Source organism: Hyperoodon ampullatus, assembly GCF_949752795.1.
Source record: "Hyperoodon ampullatus genome assembly, chromosome: 2".
Taxonomy (NCBI): domain Eukaryota; kingdom Metazoa; phylum Chordata; class Mammalia; order Artiodactyla; family Ziphiidae; genus Hyperoodon; species Hyperoodon ampullatus.
In genome coordinates this window covers 105,555,618-105,583,159 of record NC_136915.1, presented here as the reverse complement: position 1 = coordinate 105,583,159, position 27,542 = coordinate 105,555,618, and the positions used below count along the sequence as shown (strand labels likewise).

Below are 27,542 nucleotides of genomic sequence, written 5' to 3'. Positions count from 1 at the left end.
AATGTTGAGGTAATTCATCTGGAAAATAAAGATATTTCACTGGGTTCGTACAAAGGAAATGAGCTCTATGTGAATTATACTCATTGTTTTTGATAACCAAGCTGAGAGTGATTTCCTATAAAGAAGCAAAACTATATAATTTCCAAAGTTTTTGCAACCACTATAAACTACCAAAGGAATTTGTGCTTGGCTTGATTCTAAAATAAAACTTGGAAAACCAAGTCAAAGATGAAGCATTCACCTTTCACCAAAATGGTTACATAATCCATCCATCAACTCAGCCTTCCTCCTGATGGGGTGCAGCAGGACAGCACTAGGTAATTGGAATACTCGATGGGACTATCTAAAAAGACTGGTAGGGCTGCCCTCTCACAATTGTGTCCAGGCCATACTTTACTGTTAGTAGCAAAAATTGTGGATTGACTGCCTTTTCTTTATTCTGCTTCTGAGCAGAACCAAAAGTTTAATAATTATCTGGGTGTCTATGGACCAAATTCAGAAAATGGTTTAATTGGGATTGGAATACACCTGGTAGGTATTGCATTCAGTTTGAGGCCTCTCAAGTCAGGACAGATGTAAACCTTCACAACAGAATAACTATAATGGCAAGAGGAGGGCTTCAGTATAGAAAGAAAAGTTAAATTTGTTCTGTGTGGTCTTAAGGGGTTAAATTAGGATTAATTAGGTTAAAACTCTAGTGAGAGAGAGTCCAGTTCACTAAAAGCTTCAAAATCTCAACACTTTGAGAATGGAATGTACTGCCTCCACAGATGGTGAGTTGTTCATCCCTGAAAGAGCTCAGTTCCACTTCAGATGTCCACTCTAGAGATGGCAAAAAAAGAATTCAGAGATGAGTGAATGGGGATCCCCTACAACCCAGATGCTTGGTCCTTCTATGAAACCTTATTTTAGAGAGTTTTACTAAGAAGTTTAATTTTCTCTGATTATAGGTAACAAAGAAATGAGCAAAACAGAGATATCAGATCAAGAAAAAGAAAAAGAGAAGGAAAAGATTCCTTTTATTTTAGAAGGCTCTCTCAAGGTAATCCAAGGAAAGACAAATGACACTGACAAATCACAAGTTCAAAGTTATTTTGTGCTAGTTTGTGTGGTATAACAGGAAATGATCTTTTTGCTAAACTTGAAATGACAGTCTCTCCACCAAGCTGTCTCCTCCACCAGATGATAAGCCTTTAGGAAACTGTGCCAAAATCCAGGGCAGTGCCTTGTTCATAGTTGGTAAACTCTCTGCATCTGCTGCAGGAAGTTGTTTTTGTTTGCATTTTTATTGAAAATTTTAATTACAAAAGTAATACATGCTTTTATAAGAAATCAGACTTAACCTGGCTGTCCTAAGACCCTGAAGTCAGAAATATTAATGATTTGGCATGTTCTATGCTCATACAAGCATGCATGCACAAATATAAGAGAGTATTCATGTTTGGTTTTGGTTTAGGTTTGGTATGTTTTTTGGGTTTTTTTTTTGTTTTTTTTTTTTTTTTGCGGTACATGGGCCTCTCACTGCTGAGGCCTCTCCTGTTGCGGAGCACAGGCTCCGGACGCGCAGCCTCAGCGGCCATGGCCTACAGGCCCAGCCACTCTGCGGCATGTGGGATCTTCCCGGACCGGGGCATGAACCCGTGTCCCCTGCATCGGCAGGCGGACTCTCAACCACTGCGCCACCAGGGAAGCCCTGGTATGTTTCTTTTTAACTCTGCTACATGCTTTTTTCTCTTGGCAACACATCATGAATATCACTTCCGGACAATATCTAGAGATCTAACTTATTTTCATAGCATTATATTAGTCTATGATTTGGGTGTACCTTAATTTATTAAACAATTTCCTTAGTAATAAATACCACTTTTTTCTATTTATACAGAAATATTTAACTTTTATGTAGTCAAATCAATCATCTTTGGCCAAAATTTAAAAGACACAATGCCAGATTTTGTCAAGGATGTGAAATAAAGCAAATTCTCATACACTGCTGATTGAAGTGTAAGTTGGTACTTCCACTTTGGAAAATTGGACATACATACTAAAGTTAAGCATATGATTTCTCTTTAACCAAATAGTTTCACTCCTAAGTATATACCTAATATACTTATGCATGCATGTGTTCACCAAGACACATGGACACAGTTTTCCTTGCAGCATATTTTTTTTTTTTTTTTTGCGGTATGCGGGCCTCTCACTGCTGCGGCCTCTCCCGTTGTGGAGCACAGGCTCCGGACACGCAGGCTCAGCAGCCATGGCTCATGGGCCTAGCTGCTCCACGGCACGTGGGATCCTCCTGGACCAGGGCACGAACGCACGTCCCCTGCATCCGCAGGCGGACTCTCAACCACTGCGCCACCAGGGAAGCCCTGCAGCATATTTTTAATTCTCCCAAACTGGAAACAATTCAAAGATTCATCAGTAGAATGCCTAGAATGGTTCATGTAATGAAATACTATGCAGCTCTGGAAATAAATGACATATAGCTACACACAGAAATATGGATGAATCTCACACGCAACATGTTAAGCCAAAGAAGAGAAAGTTAAAAGACTATATACCTTATGTAGGATTTCGTTTACATAAGTTTTTAAATAGGCAAAGCTAAACTAATGTATTAAAAATTAGGATGATGTTTGCCTTTGGGGCAGTACAAGTGGTTGGTAATTGAGGAGAAGCATGAGGAGGGCTTCTGGGGAGCTGGAGATCGTCTATTTCTTGACCTGGTGGTAGTTTTACAGGAGCACTTACTTGGTGGTAATTCATTCAGCTGTTCACTTAGGATTTGTGCTCTTTTTGTATGTACGTTACAGCTTGTCAAAAAAAGGGTTTTAAAAATCTGTCATTTTTTTTATGGTTTTAGGGCTTCTGTGTTTTGGGTTCCATCAGGTTGATTCCACCTTGAGTTTGTATGTTAATTTTCCTGTACTCTCTTAGAATATTTTCATAGATATCCTTTTTATATTCAGAGATCTAATCTATCTGAAATACATGTTTTGTAGCATAATGTAAGGGTCTTTTTCTCTGCCCAGATGGACTGTCATTTTACTAGTACCATTTAATTAAATGTAATATTAATCCCCACCCCTTAAACAAATTGGAATATTGATATGTCACATATTAGGTACCCATTTTTTAATCCATTTTTATAGATCCCTATAAAATGATAAGAGATATCCTGAACTCTTCTGAACACTACAGTGTCTACTGAGTGTTCGTGTCCTTCAAAATTCATATGTTGAAAACCTAATCCCAATGTGATGGTATTTTAAACCATTTTTGAATGCTGTATTCTGTTTCAGTCACCCACTTAATTATTCTTATACAAGTACCATACTATTTTAATTACAGTAGCTTTGTTGTAAGCTTATAGATTGTATAGGCAGGAGCTGATTTCCCCACCTCCATCAGTATGCAATAACCCTCAAAAGAGCATTGGTTAAGATTGGTGAGCCTCCCTGGCTTCTTGGTATTAATGGTAAAGATAATTACATGGCAAATCTTTAAGTTTATTATTATTTGCTGTTTAATCTTATTAAATTTTTAAAGTATCTGTTGGTATTGAAACTAATATCTATTGGGGTTTTTTTCCCTTTATTTAGGAGATATATTGAATTATGGAGATTGATTTAAGAATATGAGTAACCTTTGTATTTCTAAAACAAACTTCTCTTCAGCATTTCCTAAAGTTTAGTCCTTATCCCACAAAACCACATATGCCATAATTGCCTAGGTATCTCTGGGGGGAGGAGAGACTTAAAATATACATGTTTTCACTCCATCCTAACTGATCTTTGGGAATAGAACCTAGGAATTTTAATTTTTAGTAAGCCCCTGGGTCCATCTTTATGTACATTATTGATGAAAAATTATAGCACCATTTTTTTCATGGATTGTTATTATTTTAATATTTTAATTAATAATTTAATATTTGATTAATAATTATTTTAATAAAAAGCTGACTCTGTTCTGATAGTATTTTATCTAGAATTTTTGTGTCTATGATGAATGAAGTGATAGGCTTTTGTGTTGTTCTTAACAAGCATTACTATTAAGGTTATGTTGGCTTCTTTTTGGGGGCGGTGCTGCACCTCACGGTATGTGGAACTTCCCTGAACAGGGATTGAACCCACGCCTCCTGTAGTGGAAGCGTGGAATCTTAACCACCAGACCACCGGGGAAGCACCATGTGTTGGCTCTTGTTTTTAATTTAAGTATAGTTGATGTACAGTATTATATAAGTTACAGGTGTTCAATATAGTGATTCACAATTTTATAAAGACAGCAATGGCTACTACAAGGCAGCACCTAATCAAAAGATTGTGAAGCCTGTGAAGGTTTCTGAACCCTGGGTTGGTGGAAAGCACTAAGTTGACAGATGAGATTTTCAAATAAAGATCTGACTATAACTAAAAAAAAATCACTACCTTTATAGTTGTTACAAAATATTGGCTATATTCCCTGTGTTGTACAATAGATCCGTGTAGTTTATTTTATACCTAATACTTTGTACCTCTTAATCTCCTTCCACTGTATTGCCCCTCCCCCTCCCTCTCCCCACTGGTAACTACTAATCTGTTCTCTATATCTGTCTGTTTCTTTTTCGTTATATTCACTAGTTTTTTTGTATTTTTTAGATTCTACATGTAAGTGATATCATACAGTATTTGTCTTTCTCTGACTTATTTCACGTAGCGTAATACCCTCCAAGTCTATCCATGTTGTTGCAAATGGCAAAATTTCATTCTTTTTATGGCTGAGTAGTATTCCACTGTATATATATATATATATATCACATCTACTTTAGCTGTTCGTCTATTGATGGACACTTAGGTTGCTTCCATATCGTGGCTATTGTAAATAATGCTGCTATGAAATTGGGGTGCATGTTGGCTTTTAAAATGAATTAAGGAAGTGCAGCAAGGTCACTGTATGCAAGATTAACATAGGAAAAAATATCACTGGAGTTCCTATTCACCAGCAATAACCGATTAGAAAATGTAACATAAAACAAATATCATTCACAAGAGCAACAAAAACTATAAGGTGCCAAGAAAAATAAATTAATAAAAGATTTTTCTTTATGGAGAAAATTATAACATATTATTGAAGGACAGTAATCACCTGAATAAGTGGGAAAATATACCATGGTCATGGATGAAAAGACTCAGTTTAGGATATGAAATATACTCATATACCTTTAAAAGTATATACTCATACTTTCTTTTGTTTTGTTTGTTTGTTTATTTATTCATTTATTTATTTATTTATTTATTTATTTATTTATTTATGTCTGCGTTGGGTCTCTGTTGCAGCCTGCAGGCTTCTCTAGTTGCGGCGAGCAGGGGCCACTCTTCTTTGCGGTGTGCGGGCTTGTTGCAGAGCAGGGCTCTAGGCACGTGGGCTTTAGCAGTTGAGGCACATGGGCTCAGTAGTTGTGGCTCGCTGGCTGTAGAGCACAGGCTCAGTAGTTGTGGTGCACGGGCTTAGTTGCTCCACTGCATGTGGGATCTTCCCAGACCAGGAATCGAATCCGTGTCCCCTGCATTGGTAGGTGGATTCTTAACCACTGAGCCACCAGGGAAGTCCCGTGGGGCTGTTTTTAAATTGGTACGTTTTTCATATCTGTGCCAGGCTGACCTCTTCTAGATCCTGAGTCAGGTCAGCAGGTTTGGGTTTTGTTAGTTACATCAGTTGATTTTGTTTTCTGCTGTGTTCGGTGCACACACTTAACAGCCATCCACTTCTGCTCAGAGCTAAAAGGGTATTCAGCTTTTGTGATATAATCCTGTTGAAGTGCATCAAGACCCATCTTCACTGCAAGAGCAATTAAGGCTCCTTACGTTGGTTTCCCCATTAGAGTGTTGTTTCTAATTACAGCATCATTGCACACACAGCCCACCTCAACAATTCTGCTAACAGATGGGTTGTAGAATCCATGAACAACATCACCATCAACAATCACTTCCCCAAATGGATTGTAGCCAACTCCAGTAACCTCAGCACGCAGGCCATCTGAAGTAAATATATGGGTAACAGTCATTTTGTTCTTCATCAGGGTTCCAGTTTTATCTGAACAAATCATGTTACAGCAGCCCAGAGTTTCAAAAATAGGTAGTTTTTTCACAATGGCCCTTTTCTTCACCATTCACATAACACCAAGGGCTAGAGTCACTGTGACCACGATGGGAAATAGAAATATATTCCTATCAAAATTTCAGCAGTTTTTTTATGAACCTTGGAAAGCTGATTCTAAAACAAAAAGAAAAACAAAGGGATAGGAGCTTTCTTTCAGATAGTATTTTACTGGCAAATTCTATCTCTTTATTTTTACCTTTCTGTGGCTTTATAATTTAAGTGTGTCTCTTGTAAACAGGGATTATAAACTAGATTTTTAAAAAAATTATACTGATGATTTTTCTTTTAGCAGAAGACTTGAATCCATTTATATCTATTCTAATAAACTATATATTAAGATATATAGTTTATTTTCGATTTTCAATCTGTTTTCTATTTTCCTACCTTTTCTATGATCCTTTTTTCTTGTTTTCTTTTGTATGTTTTTTTTCTTTTTTACTTGCTATCAATTTGATGATAGGGAACACTAATTTTAACTCTAAGTAAAATGCTATCCTCCCTCACCAGAAGAATTCTATTTTTCATATTAGTAGACTGTATTATGGGGAAAAATTGTACTCAGTGAGTTGTCAATAAAATATTTGCAGAAATTACTTTTCTTGCTTGTTACATAAATACCTACACAATATCCTTGATATTGTCTTTTGACCCAAAAAGCCTAAAATATTTACTACCTGGCCCTTAATAGGAAAAGTTTATAATGTATACACTTTATTTCTATTCTACTAGTGGTTGCTCTAGATTTTCAACTTGTATATATAATTTAATGAAGTCCCAATAAAATATCTTTCTTCCAGAACAATATAAGAAATTATTAAAATGGCTTCCTCTCCCCAACCTGTGTTTAAGTTTTATCTTGATTTTTTTTGTTTCCACAAATTAGACATTATTATTGTCATTGTTTTATACAGTCAGTGCTATTGAGATTTAGCCCCATGCTTAGCATTTGTTTTGTTGAGCATTTCTTCTCACATCGTCTATTTGGGGAGTATTTCCTTTAGAACTTTCTTTAGTGGGGGTTTGTTGCTATTGAACAGGTCTCTTGGTTGACTTTTTTGTATCCTGTTAGTACTCTCAAGATTTTGTTCCACATTTTTCTACCTGATGCTGTAGTTGTTAATATTGGGTTGGCCAAATTTTGTTCAGGTTTTTCCATAAGATGTTATGGAACAGACTTTTTAGCCAACACAATAAATTGATTGTCGATCTAAGTTGTCATTCTTTTATAGACAGTTCATCTTTTCTCTCTAGCTGCTTTGAAAACATGTGGTGGTGTGCTGGTAAATGTTTAGCATTAGCTCTCTAGGAAAAAAAAATCTGTATAGATAGATAGTTTATTCTAAATTTTACTGACATATGATATGTATAGCACACAATTTACAAATAATAAAATATGTAATACTCATTATTGTAAATTCCATTTAGCCAGTTGATTCTCACAGAATTGTTTTCATTGATTTTTTACTAAGCTCTTACATCTTTAGCCAGCCTATAGTTTCAATTGACAAACAAGTGTAGTTCCACAATGAATGCTGATTGATATTTTCATTTACATGAGCAAGTAAGTCAAAAGTGAGCAACAGAGGGATATGTCTCACTTATTCACCAATGACATTAGCAACTTCTTTGCTGAATCAGGTAATAGTTTTTAAATACTGGAAGAATATTTCCCCAATTTTTTTTGTGCTAGTTACAGTGTAAGAGCTCAAAACACAGCACACTGCAGTATTAACATCTTCTCCATCATTTTTTAAAGTCTATATAATCAACGAGTAGTCAATAAATCTCTGATTTGTAGCATTTGCTGATCTCTGTAGTGTAAATACTCCCATCATGACTGACTTCAAGCTACTGATAAGATGTCACTGTATGTGGAGTTGGAAACAATATGCAGTAGCACACTGTTATAGTTCTACCATACAGATACAATTTACATAGATAACCCTGAGGGCATAACCGCTACTGGTCCGCGGCCTGTTAGGAACTGGGCCGCACAGCAGGAGGTGAGCTGTGGGTGGGCGAGCGAGGGAAGCTTCATTTGCTGCTCCCTTTCACTCCCCATCGCTCACATTACCGCCTGAACCGTCACTCGCGTTGCCGCCTGAACAACCCCCAACCCAGCCCTGTCCATGGAAAAACTGTCTTCCACGAAACCGGTCCCTGGTGCCAAAAAGGTTGGGGACCCCTGGCATAAATCATAGTTAAATGTAACAAAATAGTTAGGAAAGTGGTACGTTTTGACTATTTATTGTCTTTGTTTTTAATGGTATTTTATTGTGCATTTGTATCATTTGATTTTAATAATGGATGTGGTTAAAACTGGCTCGCAAAATTCCTGAAAATTTAACAATAAACTCTTCCAACTCAATATGACCCAGATCCAGCACATCACTATCATTTCCTGGGTTTGATTCACTGGTTAGTGTCTTTCATCAGCTCCGGAAATGTCTCATCCATTATCTGTTCAAATACTGCCTTTTCAAAAATCCTATTCCATTTCCAATAGGGCTTTCAAACTCTCTGATTTTTGATACTCTCTTGTTTTGACTGATACTTTTGATGCCTCCTTTTCTTTCTTTAAGCATATTAAAATACTTATTTTATATTCTCTGTTCGATAATTCCAATATCTGCAGTCTTTGCAAGTATAATTTCAGAGTTTGTTTCTTCTTCAGGTTTTTGATTTTGACTTAGTTCCTCACATTTTGTGATTTTCCTTTGTGAACTCACATTTTGCCCACAATCTTTTCAGAATACTTTTAAGGTGATGTACATTTTGGCCACAAATCTATGTGAGGACAGGCTTGTGGTTAAGAGTTCTCAGGGCCAATTTCCTCCTGCCCTCTCTGCTCCTACTTTAACTCAGGGCCAGGGAAGCTGACTAGGTTTCATGATTTTACTCTATGGGGCAAGATTTTTTTCTAGTTCACTCAGTGAAGGTGTCATTTAAAAAAAAATACCTGTGCCATTCATAGGTCTCTGATCTCCTGGGTTCTGGCTCTAGTCCCTATAACTCCCCAAACCCAAGTTCTTGGCTTCCAGGGATGGGCAGATAACCCTGGGAAACTGCTGTTTTCAGTGCTTTCTTCCCTCATTGAATTAGTGCTTTCTCATATTTTTTACTTTGCTGCCAGCACTGCTATGCATTACAATGATGATTTGATATTTTAGCCATCATTTCTGAAATATTTTATGCCAGGAATGTTTCTTTGGACATCTAGTCTACTATACTGCTGACTAACCATGTTTAGAACCTAAATTGGGGATTGGATTCTTGTGGAAAAGTATAAGAGCCAGGGAGACCAGCTAAGAGGCTGATGCAATAGTTCAGTTTAAAGCTAAAAAGACCTGAAGTAAAGAAAATTTCAACAGAGAGTGAGAGAAAAAACTGAAGTGAAGAGAGATCTCTGAAGAGGATTGTCAGGGTTTAGCATACAGAAGTTGGGTGAGAGAAAGAGAATCAAGGATGACACCACAATTTCTAGCTCAGTATTTTGATCCATCAGAGATACAGCTTATAAAAATCATGTTAAATATTCTCCAGAGTGAACCTGAATAGGATCAGATTTGTTTCAAAATCCTATTAATTTTTTTAAAATGTGTTTACAGGCATGGAAAGAACAAAATAGGTTAGCTGAAGAGGAACGCTTAAAGGAAGAAAAGAAAGCAGAAAAGAAGAGTAAGGAATCTGGCAAAAAGAAAGGCAAGGAAAAACCAGAGAAAGAAGATAGTAGGAATTTCAAGAGAAAAAAATTTTTAAAGGAGAAATTGAAAGAAGAGCAAATAAAGATCCCGGAAATAACAGAGGAGCCCCTCCAGGAACCAGAACCTGAGATCGTTTACTCGGTAAAATCAATTTTATAAAAAGCTCCTTTGGATCATTCCAAATTGTTTGGGGAAGAACACAGCTTTTGTGGAAACATAAGGTTTTCAGTCTTCACTGCCAGCACAGAGGCCTTGGGGTTTCTTCTAGTATAGAAGATCTCAGACATGCAGTCCATCCTGTGATACCTAGGACCTTCTTTGCAGAGGGTCACCAAGACAGGAACACCCTTAGGCCAGTTTTTCTTGAGTGCCATGAAGCTAGGTTTCTAGGGGATGGTAAAGATGGAAATTTGACACAAAAGCATTCACTTAGGTGTATGTAAATAAGCAAGTGTGATAGGTCAACATGTTATCAAACCAAACTTGGGTCCACTTGCCTGCACACGGTAACGCCAGTCTACTGACACCGGGTCGTGGTGAAGGAAAGTGCAGCGTTTATTGCAGGGCACCAAGCAAGGAGTCCTGGGCAGCTAGTGCTCAAAACAACCAACTTCCCGATGGGTTTCAGGAAAGCATTTTTAAAGGCCAGGTGAGGGAGGGAAGTCGCAGGGTATGTGACCATCTCCTGAAGAATTCTCTGATTGGTTGATGGTGAGGTAACAGGGCAGTGTCACAGGGGTTAACATTATCAGTCCTTAGGCACCAGTAGGTCTGGGGGCTCTGGTGCTCATGGTCATCAAGTACAATAGTTCATTTCTTCCATTTGGTGCTGGTTTTAGTATCTGTAAGGCAACTCAGGAAATGTGCCTCAAATACTATTTTCTAGGTACTTCAGAGGAGCTAAAGGAGAGGATATGGGGGAGGAGTCTGTCCCAGGAAGGCCCCATAGGGTCCTGCTCAGTTACAATAGTGGACAAAGAAGTTGGCTTTTTCTGTCTCAGATGATGGGACTCGCTGAGTACATTGGGTTATGTCTCTGTATGCACCCACGTTTCTTGCCTGTATACTTTTGTGAAAACTTCCCTTTGCCAATCTCTCCCTCAAGCTGTTTTATGAGAAAAACCTAATCAGGAAAAGATTGGAAAAAAAGTAACAGCCCTTGTCCTTTCTAGTTACTACTCTGAGCCAGTTGTTCTTAAGCTTTATCATGCATCAGTATCACTTGGAGCTCTATTAGCGACACTTAGTAAAAAAAAAAAAAAAAAAAAAAAATCTTTAACACATGACCTTCTAAAATGTAAAGTATCAATACTCCTCAGTATATTAGCTCTCTTTAAACAGAAAATTAACAGCCAATGAAAGAGAAATTGATAACTTTTCGCACTGCCTTGGCAATAGTCCAATGATTTGATTTGCAGTGGGTTATGAGGATGCTCCAATGAACAGAGTTTAAAATCATGGACCTCCTTTAATTCTACCTGTCATTATAACACTACAGGAGGTGCCAAAGATAAGATAGACACTGGCCTCTGAGTCTACAAAATGACAGACAAATCATTTAGCAGAAATTAGGCTTATGGCAGCTTTAACTGGCTTACATGGATGACCTAATTTTTGTCAATTGCCATTCCACACTCAAAGCATGATGTTTTCTTTTCTAGTTTCGTGGATACAACATGGGAGAAACACCAGTCCAAATCTCAGGAACAAATTATTATCTGTATCCTTCCGATGGAGGGCAGATTGAAGTAGAGAAGACAACATTTGAAAAAGGTACATTTTGAAAGCAGCTCATTTATGGTTTGGAAGATATTAACCCATTTCAGATAATCCTGGGGCCTTGTACTCCTGAGTATGATAGGTGAGAGTAGTAATGCGCCCCCAGTGATTCATTTTTGCACAGTGTTCCCCACTTTCAGACTTCACACTCTTCTGTTGTAATAGCCTCTGCAAGGCACAGGCCAGCCATGAGGTTACCTGGGCACACTAAGACAAACATTCCAGTTGTTAAAATATGAAAATATTTCCATAGGGTTGGAAAATAGTATAATAGTAACTGCAGTAAGCAAATCGTTACTTAATAATGTTAATTACAACACAGAGTGTTATCTCAGAAACTAAGCACATACTGTAAATTTCGAGCAAATTCCTGATTTGGTTTCTGGAGCACAGAGTTTGGGGGCCTGCTGCCGATATCCAGTTATTTTTGCTATAAAGAAATTGCCTCTGGATTCAGAAGTCATTAAGTGGGAGGGAGGTCTTGGAGATGAGCTGAGGAGGACCTAGTCTGGACAAAGGAAATGCTTCATTCTCCCCAAGGGAAGAGCAGATCTGGGCTCTAGGGAACTTACTGGGGACATCTTGTAGAGCCTCTCTTTTTCACTGTGCTTTAAAGATTTCTTAGGATGGGTTTGAGGACCTGGGTTTTATTTGACAGCTTATTGTCTAGTAGGGAGCTGTGGTCTCTGAGAGCTGGGAAGAGTCAGTGGGGAGGGAGTGTGAGCAGGATCCTGTTTAATGTCCACAAGATTATGCAACCCAACAAGGGACACCAGGGCTCCTCCCACCCACACTCTGTTTGTGACACCAGCCCGCCCCTTCTCACTCCCTACCCTTCCTCCAGCCCTTCTTAATTTTCCTTCCTTCCTCCCTTTCTCCCTTCTTCCCTTCTTCCCTTCCTCCCTCCCTTCCTTGCTTCCTATCATCAAATGACCATCAATTTAATGAGGAAATCATTACAAGAGTGAGAATGCTATTCCTTATGTGGAATCATGGCTCAAGCATCATTAGATAGTAACTGCCACATCAAACAAAAGATCCTACCAATGATTTTTAAAATAAAAAGGCCTACAAATTATTCAAATTATTTAAAGAATGGTTTGTGGTACAACTTATATCAAATGCCAGACTGTTTTATTATATAAGGTTTGTTTATTTAAAACATGAAAGGGGGGACTTCCCTGGTGGTCCAGTGGTGAGGACTCTGGCTTCCACTGCAGGGGGCGGGGCTTCGATCCCTGGTCGGTGAACTGAGATCCCACAGGCCACTTGGTGCAGCCAAAAAGAATAAATAAAGTTAAAGACATTTAAAACATGAAAGGGATTTTTATTAATAGATAGGTGTGCATATTTATTTATATTACAATATTTTTTAGTGTTTAATATTTTGAATATCAACCCTGGGTGTAGGGTACAAATAGTAGTAATTAAAAATGGAACTCAGAATCACAGAACTGAGAAAAGCACTGGACTCAAGTTTTAAAATGCTATGTTCCATTTTCAGTAACCATTCTTTACTCTTATCAATATTTGCATGTGCATATAATATATATGTTTCAGATGGTTCATAGTAAGTATATTTTTATCTTAATTCTATCAACTTTGAGATATGATCATTCAATGAAAGTTGAAAAGAAAAGGCTGGGTTGAAGAAAAAAGAAAAAAGCTGGAAGAGGAGACAAAGAATGAGTCAGAACACTAGCAGAAAATGTGTTGTTTGGGAAATTCTTATATGTTCCTACTAACAATAATAACTACTGTAACTAACATTTATGCAATTCTTTATCAATTACAAAATCCTTTCACATTAACCATCACGTGTGATTGATCATAAAGTTGAGTATAGGTTCACCTTAGCCAATTTACTCTCCCTTCTGTAATTTGACTTTAGGTATGAGCAGAAAGTCTGCAAACATCTCCCTGATCCACCTGCTGTTTCTTCCTGGAATTCCACCATCACTTTATTCTTTTAGGTATCTTTTTATAAAAGTGGTGACATCCCTAGGTATTTCTAGTCCCTGACTTAAATGCTATGCTGCATTATTTAGAGGTCTTATCACAGAGCTTAATTGGGGCATCACAATCAGCCCATTTTCTATCCCATGATTCTTCTCCAGGCCCAACTTTTATCAAAGTGAAAGTGAAAAAGGACAAGCACAATTTTTTAATTCATTTAAGAGACCCTAAGAAAATTGTGAAAAAGGAGAAAAAAGAGGATTATCCTTCAGAAGATGAGAAAGAAGAAAGAGAAGGAGAGCAACATTTTGAAAAAGGTAGGCAGCTGCGTCTTTGAGGCAGTGGGTATCAGTACTTCCACCATAGGTCAAACCTATCCACCTAACAGAAACACATGCATCCCTGGCAGGTAGCATGTGTAATTTTTACAGATGATAACTGAAGTGTTTTGCCATCTTGTTTATATACAATTTCCCTAATGTAAAAGGGATATACATTGTATACATAGCCCATCTATAGTGGGCTGCTTACTTGGTTTTGCCTCCTCTGGGAACCCAGCTCTTGATTCCAGCTGACATGCAGAGTCTACCTCGCCTGGCTACCTTTTTGTAGCAACATTGAGTTTGCAATGTCCTTTCTGGTCTGAATTTTGTTTTATGCACTGTACCAAGTGCAATCTCTAGGACTCAGGTCCTTATTAATTGATTGCTACTGAAGGTTTGGCTTCTCTGCAATACTGACTGTGAATGATAGGGTTTCTATCTATGCTCTATCACTTGGATCTCCATGTAGTATCAATTTTCTTAAACTGCAAGAACAAGAAAAAAATCCTAAATTTGGCCATGAGCATCTCTACCTGCTTGTAGATGAGAGTTCCAAGTGTGTGTCCATTGATCATACACCATGAAACTTCTTGATAACACCATTTAACATGTCCCAGCAACACCAGCTGGAAAAATTAATTGCTTCTTGCCCAGTGTAGGCTATACCTGCAAATGGAGATGAGTTAATTAATACAATGCTTTTGGACTCAAGTTAGTAATAAGTAATAAGATCAATAACTAAATCTTGCTAATAAATTTAGTTATAGTCACAGTGTTTTATAAATTCAAGGTAAGAATACAATGTTTGACAAGTTTGAATGTACCCAAGAACTTAAAAACAGAAATCTAAAAATCACTCTTCTTTGTTTTATCTGATATAAAAATATATGGCTTAGTATAAAAATTAGGAAATATAAGAATACTTTAAAAAGATGACAGTTGCTCATAATTCTACCACCCCAGCAGTAACCACTATTCACAGTGTATTTCTTTCACTTTATCATGATGAACAATTTCCTATTCATTAAATATTTTTAAAAATAATATTATAATAACTGTATGGTGCATAATCTATAAAAATATCAAACCACTATGCTGTGTACCTGAAACTAATGTATTATTGTAAGTCAATTATACTTTGATTAAAAAAATATATATCTAAAGATTCAAAAAAAACAAGACTTTTGAATGATTTCATAATAATTCATTGGTATTTGTACATATCATTATTTACTTAATCATATCCATGCTTTTACATATTTGGGTGATTTCCACTTCACACTGAGTTTTGCTTACATTTCTTTTTGATAAAACAAAAATGTCCTTGATTTGATTTTATCTTTTAGAAGAATCAAATGCAGAGAATAAAGCTGTCAGCAAGTTTGGATCTTTTTCTGCCACCTTGGAAAATGGAATCTGCCTCTCAATAAGTTACTATGGATCGAGTGGAATGGCACCAGGTAAATTAAACACAACAGAAAGGATAAGTGTCCCGTGACCAAGGGCAGCTGCCCACCCTCCATCAGCTTACTTGTTGATAAACATGTTCTGATTTAATGCCCCTCATTTCCTGAGCAGTGGGAATATATGTGTGTGTACATACATATGTGTGTGTACATATGTATGTACATATATAATCTTTCATATGTAGAAAATAACAATAGTTTGACATTTTAAACAGCACTTTTCATACATATAATCTCACATATAACCACATGTACATACATATCAGTTATCTTTGTTAACCCATGAAAATGTCTGTTAGTTGGTACCAAAAAAACCATGATTTGCCAAAGAATCCTCTTGATTTTCTACAGAATAATATTTCTATGAATCCTGTGTTTATGGAACTCCTCAATGTGCTTCAGAACATTAATCTTAAAGGAGCCATTCATTGGACATCTTGAAGGATTTATTTACCCTACTCTTCATAAACAAATTCTCCAACTGGAAGCTATTTCCTTACAAACCCCAAAATGACCTGTCACTTTACCAAGAACCAGTTAGGAAATCTTGTGGGTTCTCATACATTTTACAGGGATCTAACCACAAGAGATTAAGAAAAAAAAAAGCTTTATAAAATCAAAAGATAATCCCTATGTTGTGTGACCTTAAACTACATGTGAATTGTGGTGATCCAATTATCTGCTGTACTATGTAGTTTCATTTCTCTAGAGACAATATTCCCATGGATCATTAATCCATGTTTCTTACCTTGTGCCAAGTATTGTAGTACTTTAGTGAGTTAGAGAGCCCATTAAATTTGTTAGTATTTTTGCTTTATTTGGGGTTTTGACTTTTAATTTTGTAGTTTATTCATTTTTAATCCAACACTTGGAAAAGTCATTTGTTGCCTAACAAATTATGTATTAAAATCCACAATCACACACAATCACTAACAAACCATACTCCTACTGAACAAGGTTATCATTATTTTACATTAAGATATTTACACTCTATAGCAACTATGTTGCTGCTCTTTTCTAAGTGATTTACTTATTCTTGATCTAATCCTTAAATTAATATGTAATCTTTCCATTTAATACAGATGTTCCTAATTTCAGTTTATAGGTACTGCATTTGAAAATGTTTATAGTGTAGATAATAAGTAATGTTTTACTTCCTGTATATTAAAAAAGTTGAAGGCATGAGTCTTTGTAAAAAGTATAAATTCCTTAAGGATGCATATAATACTAATGTTTAAGAATGTTTATCTGCTAGTGGCTAAACAAATTTCCAATCCAATTCCCCCCTCTTAATTCAATATATGCAGCTCTCTAGAGCTTATTGATCTTGCTTAACTGAAACTTATGCCCGTTGATTATGATATTACTTTACGCTTCCAATTTCCTTCTCTCCCCAGCCCCTGACAGCCACCATTCTACTCTTTGATTCTATGAATTCAACTATTTTAGATACCTCACATAAGTGGAATCATGCAGTGTTTGTCTTTCTATGACTGGCTTATTTCACATAGCATAATGTGCTCAAGGATCATCCACTTTGTTACACATTACAGAATTTCTTTCTTAAGACTTAACATCATTCCACTGCATGTATACAGTCATCTGTCAGTGGACACTTAGGTTATCTCCAGCTCTTGGCTACCCTAGTCTTTTTTGTGCCTTTCAGTTCCTTGATGAACTGTGCTCTCTCTTATCTCTGACCAATTGCCCATGCTGTGCCCCTTGCTCAGAATTCTTTCTCTTTCTAGTGCATCACCACTTTCAACAATGAACTTCCTCCTATACTTCAGGACTCAGATTACAGGTTACTTGCTCTGATGAATGCTTCACCCATGTGAACTGGGTCTTTGGAGTTGAGTGGAAATTGCTTAGGCAAAGAATCAAAGGAAGGGAATTCTATACCAGGAATAGCATGTGCAAAAGCTCAGTAGTATAAAAGCATGACACATTTGTGGAAAAGCAAACTGCACAGTACAGTCAGTCCTCTGTATCCCATATCTATGGGTTCTGAATTCGCAGATTCGACCAACCTTGAATTGAATATATTATTTTTAAAAAATTCCAGAAAGTTGCAAAAAGCAAAATTTTGCCTCCAAATTTGCCCCATGCCAATCACTATGCTGAAGCCATGTGAATGAAGTGATGTGTAGGCACACCCTACTGTGGCCACCTACCACGTCACAGATCTGCACTCTCTCCAGTGCTCATTGTCTGAGCACTGCTGGTCTGGTGTCCCGTTTGTTTGCTACTTGTATTGTGTGTTCATGCTTGGTTTCTGTGAAAAGTGGCTCCCAAAAAGCAGTTAAGTGGTCAAAACAATCCCTCAAACGCCAAGAGGGAGCAGAAAGTGCTGTCTCTCGACAAGAAAATACAAATCTTTGATCTTCTGAAAAGTGGCGTGTGGCTTGCCAAAGTGGGATGTAAGGTCACTAAGAACGAATGGAACATTCTCACAGTAAAGCAGAAAGAAGCTGAAATTCATGGAAGGGTTAGAGCTGCCCCTACAGTGGCAAAAATGGTCTCGCAGGTTCATGACAAAGTGCTTGTATTTTGTATGTGGCTAGGGGACATGTTACAGAAGCATGTCCCTTTGGATGGCAAAATTACACATGAAAGAGCACTTAGCCTCTGTGAGCACTGTTGTGAGGGGTGAGGAGAGTCAGAGGAAGGAGTTTAAGGGCACTAATAGATGGCTGGTTAGCTGGTAAAATGCTGCACCCTCAAGAACTTAAAGATCACAGGAGAATCGACATCGGCCAGTGCCAAAGCAACATCAGTGTTCCCAGAAGAACTCAAGAAGAGAAAGGCTACCTTCTAGAGCAAGTCTTCAATTGTGATAAAACAGGCTGATGCCCAGTCGTACCTACATCCATCAGAATGCCAAGCAGGCCCTGGGGTTCAAGGACTGGCAAGCTTACCTTACTCTCGGGCTATGTGGCAATGCAGCAGGTCACATGATCAAGCCTAGTCTATGAGCAAACAACTCCTGGTCCCAAAAGAACAAAAACAAAAATTGTCCATGCTGTTCTGGCAGCACAACAGGAAGGCTTGGGTGACAGCTGTCTTGTTCTTGGAATGGCTCCACCAGTGCTTCATTCCTGAAATGAAGAAATACCTCAAAGAGAAGGAGCTACCATTCAAGGTGCTCCTCATAATTGACAATGCTCCCAACTAACTCAATTTCTCTGCCTCATTGACAAAGAAGTGGAAGTGATGTTCCTGCCTCCTAACACTGTATCACTGCTGAAGCCACTCAATCAAGGCATCATCAAGGACATTAAGGCAACTTATACCTGCCTCACCTTCAGGAAGATTTGTGCTGCCCTTGGTGCTAACCCTGATTGCAACATTGTGGATTTAGGGACTTCCCTGGTGGTGCAGTGGTTAAGAATCCGCCTGCCAATGCAAGGGATATGGGTTCCATCCCTGGTCCAGGAAGATCCCACATGATGCAGAGCAACTAAGCCCGTGCACCACAATGACTGAGGCTGCGTTCTGCAACTACTGAAGCCCACGCGCCTAGAGCCCGCACTTGGCAACAAGAGAAGCCACTGCAATGAGAAGCCCGTGCACCGCAACAAAGAGTAGCCCCCGCTCGCCACAACTAGAGAAAGCCCACACACAGCAACAAAGACCCAATGCAGCCAAAAATAAGTAAATAAATAAATAAATTTATAAAAAATAAAAATAGTGGATTTATGGAAGAGCGTCACAATTGTGGTTGGAACTGTGCTTACTGCAGAGGCTGTAGGTGCCCTAAAGCCTAAGACAGTCAATGCATGTTGGAAGCCATTATGGAGTGAGGTAGTCGATGATCTCAGGGGCTTCCCCACTATTGATGTAGAATTCAGGAATATCTTGAATGTTGCAAGGGAAGTTGTGGGGGGAGGAGGCTTCTTTGACATGATCTAGGGTGACATCGAGGAACACATAGAAGAGTATAGAGGAATCCTTACCAACAAGGAACTCAAAGATCTGCCGAAGTCATCTACAGATGATTATGGTAATACAGAAAATTTAGAGGAAGCAGAGCCATCAATTTGGATACATGAAAATATTGCAGTGCTTTTTGAATAGGTGCAAGTGTTAAAGGATATGGTCCTCAAGTACAATCCTTTGATGGACTGAAGCCTCTGTGGTATCCAAGGTATAGCAGTATGCCAACATTCATTGCAAGACTTGTTTGATGATGCAAAGAAAAGGAAGAAACAGCTTCCTATAACAGTGTTTCTAACTAAAGCATCTGCAGTTGTGAAGCCTAGAACTTCAATGCTTGAAGATCCTCAGCCCTCAACCTCCAGATATCCTGACATTAGTATTATTCAGCCTCCTCCAAAGTGACAATGCCTGCAATTGGAACCCAATTCTCCTGACTAGATTATCCTTCTGACATCCTATCAGAAGACTTAACTCAGCCTGATGTCTCACCACTTACCTAGAGTGCCACACATCTCATTGCCTTGCCACATCGGTACCATAGACACCATATAGCTAGTCATCGTCATCATCATCATCATGCAAGTGTAATCAAGACAGGAGAACTAGGGTTTTGGTGATTGTTAACACTATGTGTGTGTGTATGTGTGTGAGAGAGAGAGAGAGAGAGAATTTTTTTTCTATGATTATATTTTCTATATGTATTTTAAATATTCTGTGTTTTATTCCATGTATTTCTCTTTTGGGTCATTAAACAAAAGCCATCTGTAAGTGTTGAAAGAAAGATAATGTTATGTTGTTGCTGATGTGTACCATGTAGTTAAGCACATGATGGTTGCATGATTCCATCTGTACTGAACATGTACAGACTAATTTTTTGTCATTATTTCCTAAATGATGCAGTATAATAACTATTTTATAGCATTTACATTGTATTAGGTATTGTAAGTAATCTAGAAATGATTTAAAGTATATGGGAGAATGTCCATAGGTTATATGCAAATAAATACTACACTATTTTATATAAGGGACTTGAGCATCCACAGATATTGGTATCCATGGGGTGTTCTGGGACCAACCCCCTGTGTATATTGAAGGACAACTGTATAAAGTACAGCTTGTATGGAAGTGTTTTGTGGCAAATGCCTTTCTTCTGGTTTCCCCTGTTGCTCTGTACTTTTCCTATCACAGACTTAACACACGACATTGAATACCTGAGGTTCTCTTCATCTGAACTTCTCATTACATTACAAGTTCCTGATGTCTCATTCATCACTGGTTACCCAATGCATGGTACATAGTAGTAGGTACTCAGTAAATATTTACTGATTGAGTAAATGGATGGGGATGAGAGGGAGGAGTTTCCAGCTGCCTCTAACTAGATGCCATTCGCTATATATATTCTGTACTTGCTATGAGTCAGGCATCTTGCTGGCACTGAGTCACTAAGATGAATAAAACCATGTTACATCTACTCAAAGAATTCATTGTCTAATGGGAACAGAAGCCATAAATAGTGAAATAACTGCATAAGTGCTAGAAATTATATGTAAACCAAGTACTGGGGACAGCCAGAAAATACTTGAGAGAGAAAGCGTAGCATCTGAGATGAGACTTTATAGATGAGTAGGAACTATCCTGACAAAGCATCAAGGAAAGGGAATTCTAGACAGTAAGAACCATTTGTGTAAATACATAGTTGGGTAAAAGCATGACACCTTTACAGAAAAATGAGAAGTTGAGTGTGACTGGAGTGGAGGAGGGTGAGTATTGTGTGTCCTATAAGATTTGTGAGCGCCAGAGTTTTTTAAGTACGAAAAGGGAAGTGACATGAAAAGATTTCATTTTAGGAACATAATCATAGTGATAGTTTGGAAAGTACCCTGAGGTGGTGGCATTAGGAAACTGCTACAAAAAAATCAAGCAAGAGAATCAGAATATGAACTAAGGTGGTAGGAATAGATGGGAGAGGCATGATTTGAGAGAAATTTCTGAGCACTTCGTGACTGGTTGGATGTATAGGGTGAGTCAAAAAGAGAAAATGCATACAATCTCAATGTCTAACTTGAGAAACAAAGTGCATGATTGGTCATGGCATTGACTGAGGTTGAGAACATAGGAGGGAGGGTTATCTGCTTGGAAGAGGAGAGACTTACTGATTTTGAAATGTCTCCAGTACCACAAGCAGGGGGAGATGTCTAAGAGCAATTGGAAATACAGATCTGAAGCTGAGAAGAAAGCTCGTGCCAGGCAATGTAAATTTTGCAGTCATTCAAATGTAGATGACAGCAGGAGCCCCAGTAGTGAACAAAATACTCAGATCTAATAGAGATAATAAAGGCTCTCAGCCCTCACTGTGTATCACAATCACATGTGATTGTGTTTCACAACTATAAATGCCTGGGCCTTGTCCCCAGAGAGTCAAGGTGGGGGCCTGAGCATTTCGTTTAATTCCATGAAAAATGATTATGGGCAGCCAGAGTTGAGAACATCTGTTGTGTAATGAGAAGGGGGGAAAAAACTGGGACCTACCAACATTTAACAAAGAGGAAGAGTTAGTAAAGGAGACTGAGAAAAAAGTAACCAAAGAGATAAGAGGAGATCCAGGTGGGAGTGTTACCCTGGAACCCAGAAGAGAATATAACCTAAGACGTAAGGGGATGCTTGGAAGTTTCCAACATAGTTCCTCCATGGATTGGAATCCTTTTAGAATTCTGACAATCCATTAAACCCAGAATAAAATCAGTCTTCAATAAGAAAACTTCTTTTATCATCTCAGCCAGAAATAATCTATTTCTTTTCTAAATTTCCTTGTTTGTATCTCTTATGTTTCTATTTAATATGTCCTTGTATTGAAGCTATTTGAGTACAGATCTTAGACTATTTTGACTTCATAAGGTCCTTTGTTTTTCTTTTTCATTATTATCCACTGCTCCACACGTTTTACATATGAGCCTCAATAAATATTTCTCAAAAAAATGAAGAGATGGTTACTGCCCTATCATTAGGAGTTTACAATCTAGATAGGGAGGCAAGAGTGTGTGAAATCATGACTCAATCAAATACATCAAAGTATTAAGTGCCTCAAATTTCTAAGCTACAATTTTGATTTCTAAATCAACTACATTACCCCTGAAACCTATCCAACTGATCAGTCCTACTCAGCAAGGTAAAAATTGCCAAGTGGTATAAATGTTTGAGATATAAATTTTATTTAACAAACATATCAAATATAAATGTCTAATTTACTTGTTTCTCCTGTTTCTCTTTATAGAGGATAAGGATCCTAACTTGGAAGCAATGTTGAATATCCCATCAGCACATACTCCAACAGTAATTCCTGTTATAGTGAGTATTCCTCAAATCAAAGGAAAAGGGAAAACAAAAAACAAAGAAAAACCCAAAGAATCTCTTAAAGAAGAGGAGCTCCCAAAGGAAGAAGAGAAAAAGGTAAGTGGACCTTGCCATGTATTCCCAAACTCTGCTTCTGCCTCAATGTTAACTATTTTAAAATCATAAGTTATGTCAATAGTGTCATTACAGTGCATATATTTTACTGTGCAGATTCTGTAACACTCCTTGTACTTTCAGTTTTGAATGGACAAGAAGAGGTCTGCACACAGGAGTTGAATTTCCACACCAGGAGTAATACTGTCTTAAACAAACTGTCTCAGGTCATTCATTTCAAACTCAGAATAACTAGTTCAACCATTTTCCCACATTGGATCTTGGATGTTCTTTGCTTAGATGGTCGAGTTCCTACCATTCCTTATTTTCAATACTGAATTTAATTCCATTGAGATAAACAACAATTGGAAGGGGAGGATTTCTAACTAAATAGTGGAAACACTTCTGTTAGGTAGATCTAGACTTAGATATTGATGTACTAAGAATTCAGCAAGACTAAAGGACAACCCACTTCCAGTTAAAGAGCAGTCCACCCTCTACCTCTAACCCTTCACCATATGCAAACAAGCACACACACACACACACAAACACACACACTCGCACACTTGAGAGCTCTTTGACTCTAAACATTTTCCTAATAGAAGTATATAGATCAAAAGAGGTTCTAAAAGAATGACAAGAAGGAAACTACTGATCAAATCTTGACTCTTTCAGTTATACTAGTACAGTTGTACAGTTTGTACAATGTACAAATTCTCAACTTATTAGAAAAAAAGTGTTAAAAAATGATCAGGGACCTGGATTTCAGAGCCTGACCCTTTGAAAGTTATGGAGTTTGAATGTTATGGAGTTTGAATGTTACTTAGCCTCTGCACCATATTTACACAGCTTTACTAGATGAGTTTTCTCAAGCTAGGACACTTGACCCTTAAGTAGAAATGTTCAAGTACTGAGTAGAGTATCCCCAGGTAACTCATTAATTTAGCTGAAAGCAATTTGGTGGCAAACCAGTCGGTCCACCCAACATTTTTGTAAATTGATGACAATGAAAGGGTGGGGGATAATTACTTGTTTTGAGTGTAATGACACATTTGTCATGGCTTGTTTGTGTCTTTGAGCAGTATTGTTCATTTTACAGAATTTCATAAGCTTTTACCTCTTTTGCTTCGTGTTTTTAATTGATTTTCAGCCAATGATCCAGATTTTATTCTCTATTAATAACAAAGGCAGAACAACCTAAATGATCAACAATAGAGGACTAGAGAGAATAAATTAAAGATCCAACACTGGGGGATCAGTTGGAATGATTTTAGTGGCGAACCGCTAAGCAAATCAACTGGAAAAACTGAAAGGATTATCGTTAGGGGTGGGTTGGAAGTAACCGAATAATTTTCATCCTGGAGTACATATAACCAAACAAGGGATTCAGGCATAGTGAGCATAAAATTATTTAGAATTTGTTAAGTAGACACACCCAAACCCTCATTAAAACTTATAAATAATCTTTTTTATTGTCTTTTATTATTTTTACTTACTACAAAAGCAGTGTATGCTCATTATAGAAAAATAAAGACACATATCCTAATAGCATAATGTCTCTAGCATCCAAACTGTAAGAATTACACAAGGAAGGTAGTGGGGATCTTGGTCAGCCCTTACATCTACATGTCCAAACTGAGGCATCTTTCAAGGCCTAGTTCAAGCTTCAGCTCCTCCATGGTCCTTTCCTAATTAGTCTCATTAACTTTGATATCTCCTTTTTCTGAGGAAAGATGTGCCAACTATTTGGTACTGTTATTTAGCTGTTTCATATGTCTGTGTGCCATTCTATAGGCAAAATATCAATTACTCAAAGGTAGAGACTCATGTATCCTTGTAGGCTCCACTGCAGGGCTCACTAGTCCTGGGCAAGTCATAGTCTAAGCATTCAGTAAGTCTTTGTTTAGTCGTAATAAATCAATATCTCATTTAGAAAATGACAGGAAATTATTCACATGTTGAACTATTTACAGGAAGAGGTAGAACCAGAACCTGTTTTACAAGAGACTCTTTATGTTCCCACCTTCCAAAACCTGAATGTATCCTGCCCCAATGGGCTCCAAGTGACCTTCATTGGGCAAGAATCCCCAGGTGAGTGCTGGCCAGGAGGATGAGGAGGCAGGGGGAAAAAAGTCATATAGAAAACACTTCAATCACCATTGAAATTGTGTATTTTCCTACCAGTTAAATAAACTTGTTGATAATAATAGGCTAATAATAATAATGACCACCATTTTTGAGCACTTACTGTGGGGCAAGGCACTATCTAAATACTTAACATACGTGACAAAATACAACTACTATAAGCTAAGTCCTAATAATTTTCTTTCACAAAATATAGAAATCGAGGCATCAGAAGGTTCAACTTACCCCAGGTCCATCAGTTCCTAAGTGGCAGAGATAAAATGCCATTCTTGGTCCAGTGGTGGCAAAGTCAATGCTCTTAATAACTACTGTGTGGTCCTGTGTCCTTCCTCTACAAAGGGCCACAGGAACAGAACTTTGCTGGTCTGATCAAAACAAAGGACAGTGAGCACAGAGTACGTAAAGATAAGTGCAGGTTAAATGGATGAAGAAAACCAGTCTCATTCCCAGGTATCAGTATATACTTTTATAGGGTCTCTTGCTTCTGTTGATTCTGTATGTGGCTCCTAACCTATTAAGATGAATAAGTAAGTACAACAGGACTCCTTTAATTAACCTGCTGCAGGGGGGCATCCACATTGGTGATTGATTTGAACATCATTTAAATGAATACCCCCTATTGCAGTAGAAGTAGGAGAGGCAACAAAGCAAGCACGGAGCCAGGACTTGAGTTCTAATTAACTGTATGGCCCTTTCAGTAACTTACTGTCTTTGGACCATGTTTCTTCATCTGATAAATGTTACATTATATCAGTGAATCCTATTTTCATGACCAAATATACTCTTTATTATAATTTCCTTATGTACCCCATATTTAAAAAGTGTATCAAAGAAAAAGAGTATGCTTATTGAAAAATAATTCAATGTTGTATTCACTTGCCAGCCAAATGAGAAGAAACTTAATGTTGTAGTCAATCTATTTCATCTCAGTTTTTCTTTTCACTGGGCTTTCTGAATTATTAAAAATAGACCATGAACCCTTGTTTCTATTTCCATGGATTCCTAGTGATCCAGGTTCTCCATGATGGAACCAACTGTGTGTGCTAAGACTGAAGGCCACTGACAGTCTTCCAAAGTCAAAGATGCTATGAGGGAACTGAGAGGGATATTCTTTTTAAGTTTAAGGACATATTTGTTTCCTTGCTTGTTTTCTTGATTCTGTTAGCAAACCACAGCTTAATACTTGTTTCACTGGTCTTTTCCATTAGTTTCATTTCCTAGTCTGATGTTTTCATCTTTATGTCAGGGTAGACAATGTGGTTAATAATAACTCTGCCTGTGGACTTCCCTGGTGGTGCAGTGGTTAAGAATCCGCCTGCCAATGCAGGGGACACTGGTTCAATCCCTGGTCCGGGAAGATCCCACATGCCGTGGACCAGCTAAGCCCATGAGCCACAGCTACTGAGCCTGAGCTCTAGAGCCCATGCTCTGCAACAAGAGAAGCCACCGTAATGAGAAGCCCGTGCACCACAACAGAGTAGCCCCTGCTTGCTGCAACCAGAGGAAGTCCACGTGCAGCAACAAAGACACAACGTAGCCAAAAATAAATTAATTAATTAATTTTAAAAAATGCTGCTGGATCCTTTAAAAAATAATAATAACTCTGTAACAAATAATCTTTTTAAAACCCTCCATATATTGTGATTATCCTAATTCAAGTCTGAATATAATTACAGCATAAGTATCAAAGTAGCACTGTCTTCATAGGGTCAGCCTTGGGCAAGGGAGAGAAGGTCACACGGTGTAAGAAGAAAGAGCCTAGATTTGAGTTCTTGCCAGGCTGACCTTGGACAAGTCATAACCCCTCCCCACCTAAATTTCTTCATTTATAAAATAACATCATCTACTAAACAGAGTTGCTATAAATATTAAATGAGAAAACACTTTCTAATTTGGAAAGTATTATTCCAATGTTAGGTTTTTGCTTTTGTTTTTGGTCATGGTAGCAGTGGTTGTTTTTACAGCATAAGAAAATAGTTAAGCATGGAGATTTGGTTCAAATCTAAGCTCTACTTTTACCAGCTGTGTGACCTTGGAGAAGTTAGCCTCCATTTATTCATTGGAAAACTCTGGAAAATGAAAGTGTCTACCTTAAAGGGTTGTTGAGGTGGGCTGAATAAAATACATACACAAAGCACTTAACATATAGAGATATCTCAACAAATGTTTATTACTTTATTATTACTTCTGTGGCTTGAAGGGTGCCATGAAAGGTGCTTATTCCAAAATATTTTCCCACCAGCCTGATATAGTCCTTGAAATACCATCATTTCATGTTAATAAACCACTTCTTTTCCTCCTGAACCAATGACATTTTATTTTAACTTTTAATACAGAAAAATATAATACATATATAACAACTACTGATGTGCTGGCCAGACAAAATAAAGATTTCTTTTTGTCATACTTTAATCAAAATATATTTTTAAAATTACAGACACAGCTGTAACCCCAAATTTCCCTCTCCTGTCTATTCCTTCTCTTTCTCCTATAGTGAACACTAACAAGACTTAGATTTTTGTGCAAATAGGTTTATACAAATGTGCTATATGTATGCCTTCATAATAATAAGTAATGTTAAGTTGTAGATAATGCAAAATTTACATAAATTACATTTTATTGTAAATATTTTTCTGCAAATAGCCTTT

General features: G+C 37.6%; 1 protein-coding gene across 1 annotated transcript in view; it reads left to right on the top strand.

Moving 5' to 3' along the window:
• The window catches only part of SPAG17 (sperm associated antigen 17), a gene marked incomplete at both ends in the record, with an annotated part of 220,105 nt that overhangs the window by 121,198 nt on the left and 71,365 nt on the right, over positions 1 to 27,542 (top strand). Inside the window, 7 exons of the mRNA XM_079698181.1 lie at positions 951 to 1,042; positions 9,747 to 9,983; positions 11,504 to 11,615; positions 13,739 to 13,894; positions 15,247 to 15,360; positions 22,577 to 22,752; positions 24,723 to 24,840. Of these exons, the coding sequence (XP_079554307.1) occupies positions 951 to 1,042; positions 9,747 to 9,983; positions 11,504 to 11,615; positions 13,739 to 13,894; positions 15,247 to 15,360; positions 22,577 to 22,752; positions 24,723 to 24,840 (1,005 nt within the window). The remainder of the gene's footprint in view (positions 1 to 950; positions 1,043 to 9,746; positions 9,984 to 11,503; positions 11,616 to 13,738; positions 13,895 to 15,246; positions 15,361 to 22,576; positions 22,753 to 24,722; positions 24,841 to 27,542) is intronic.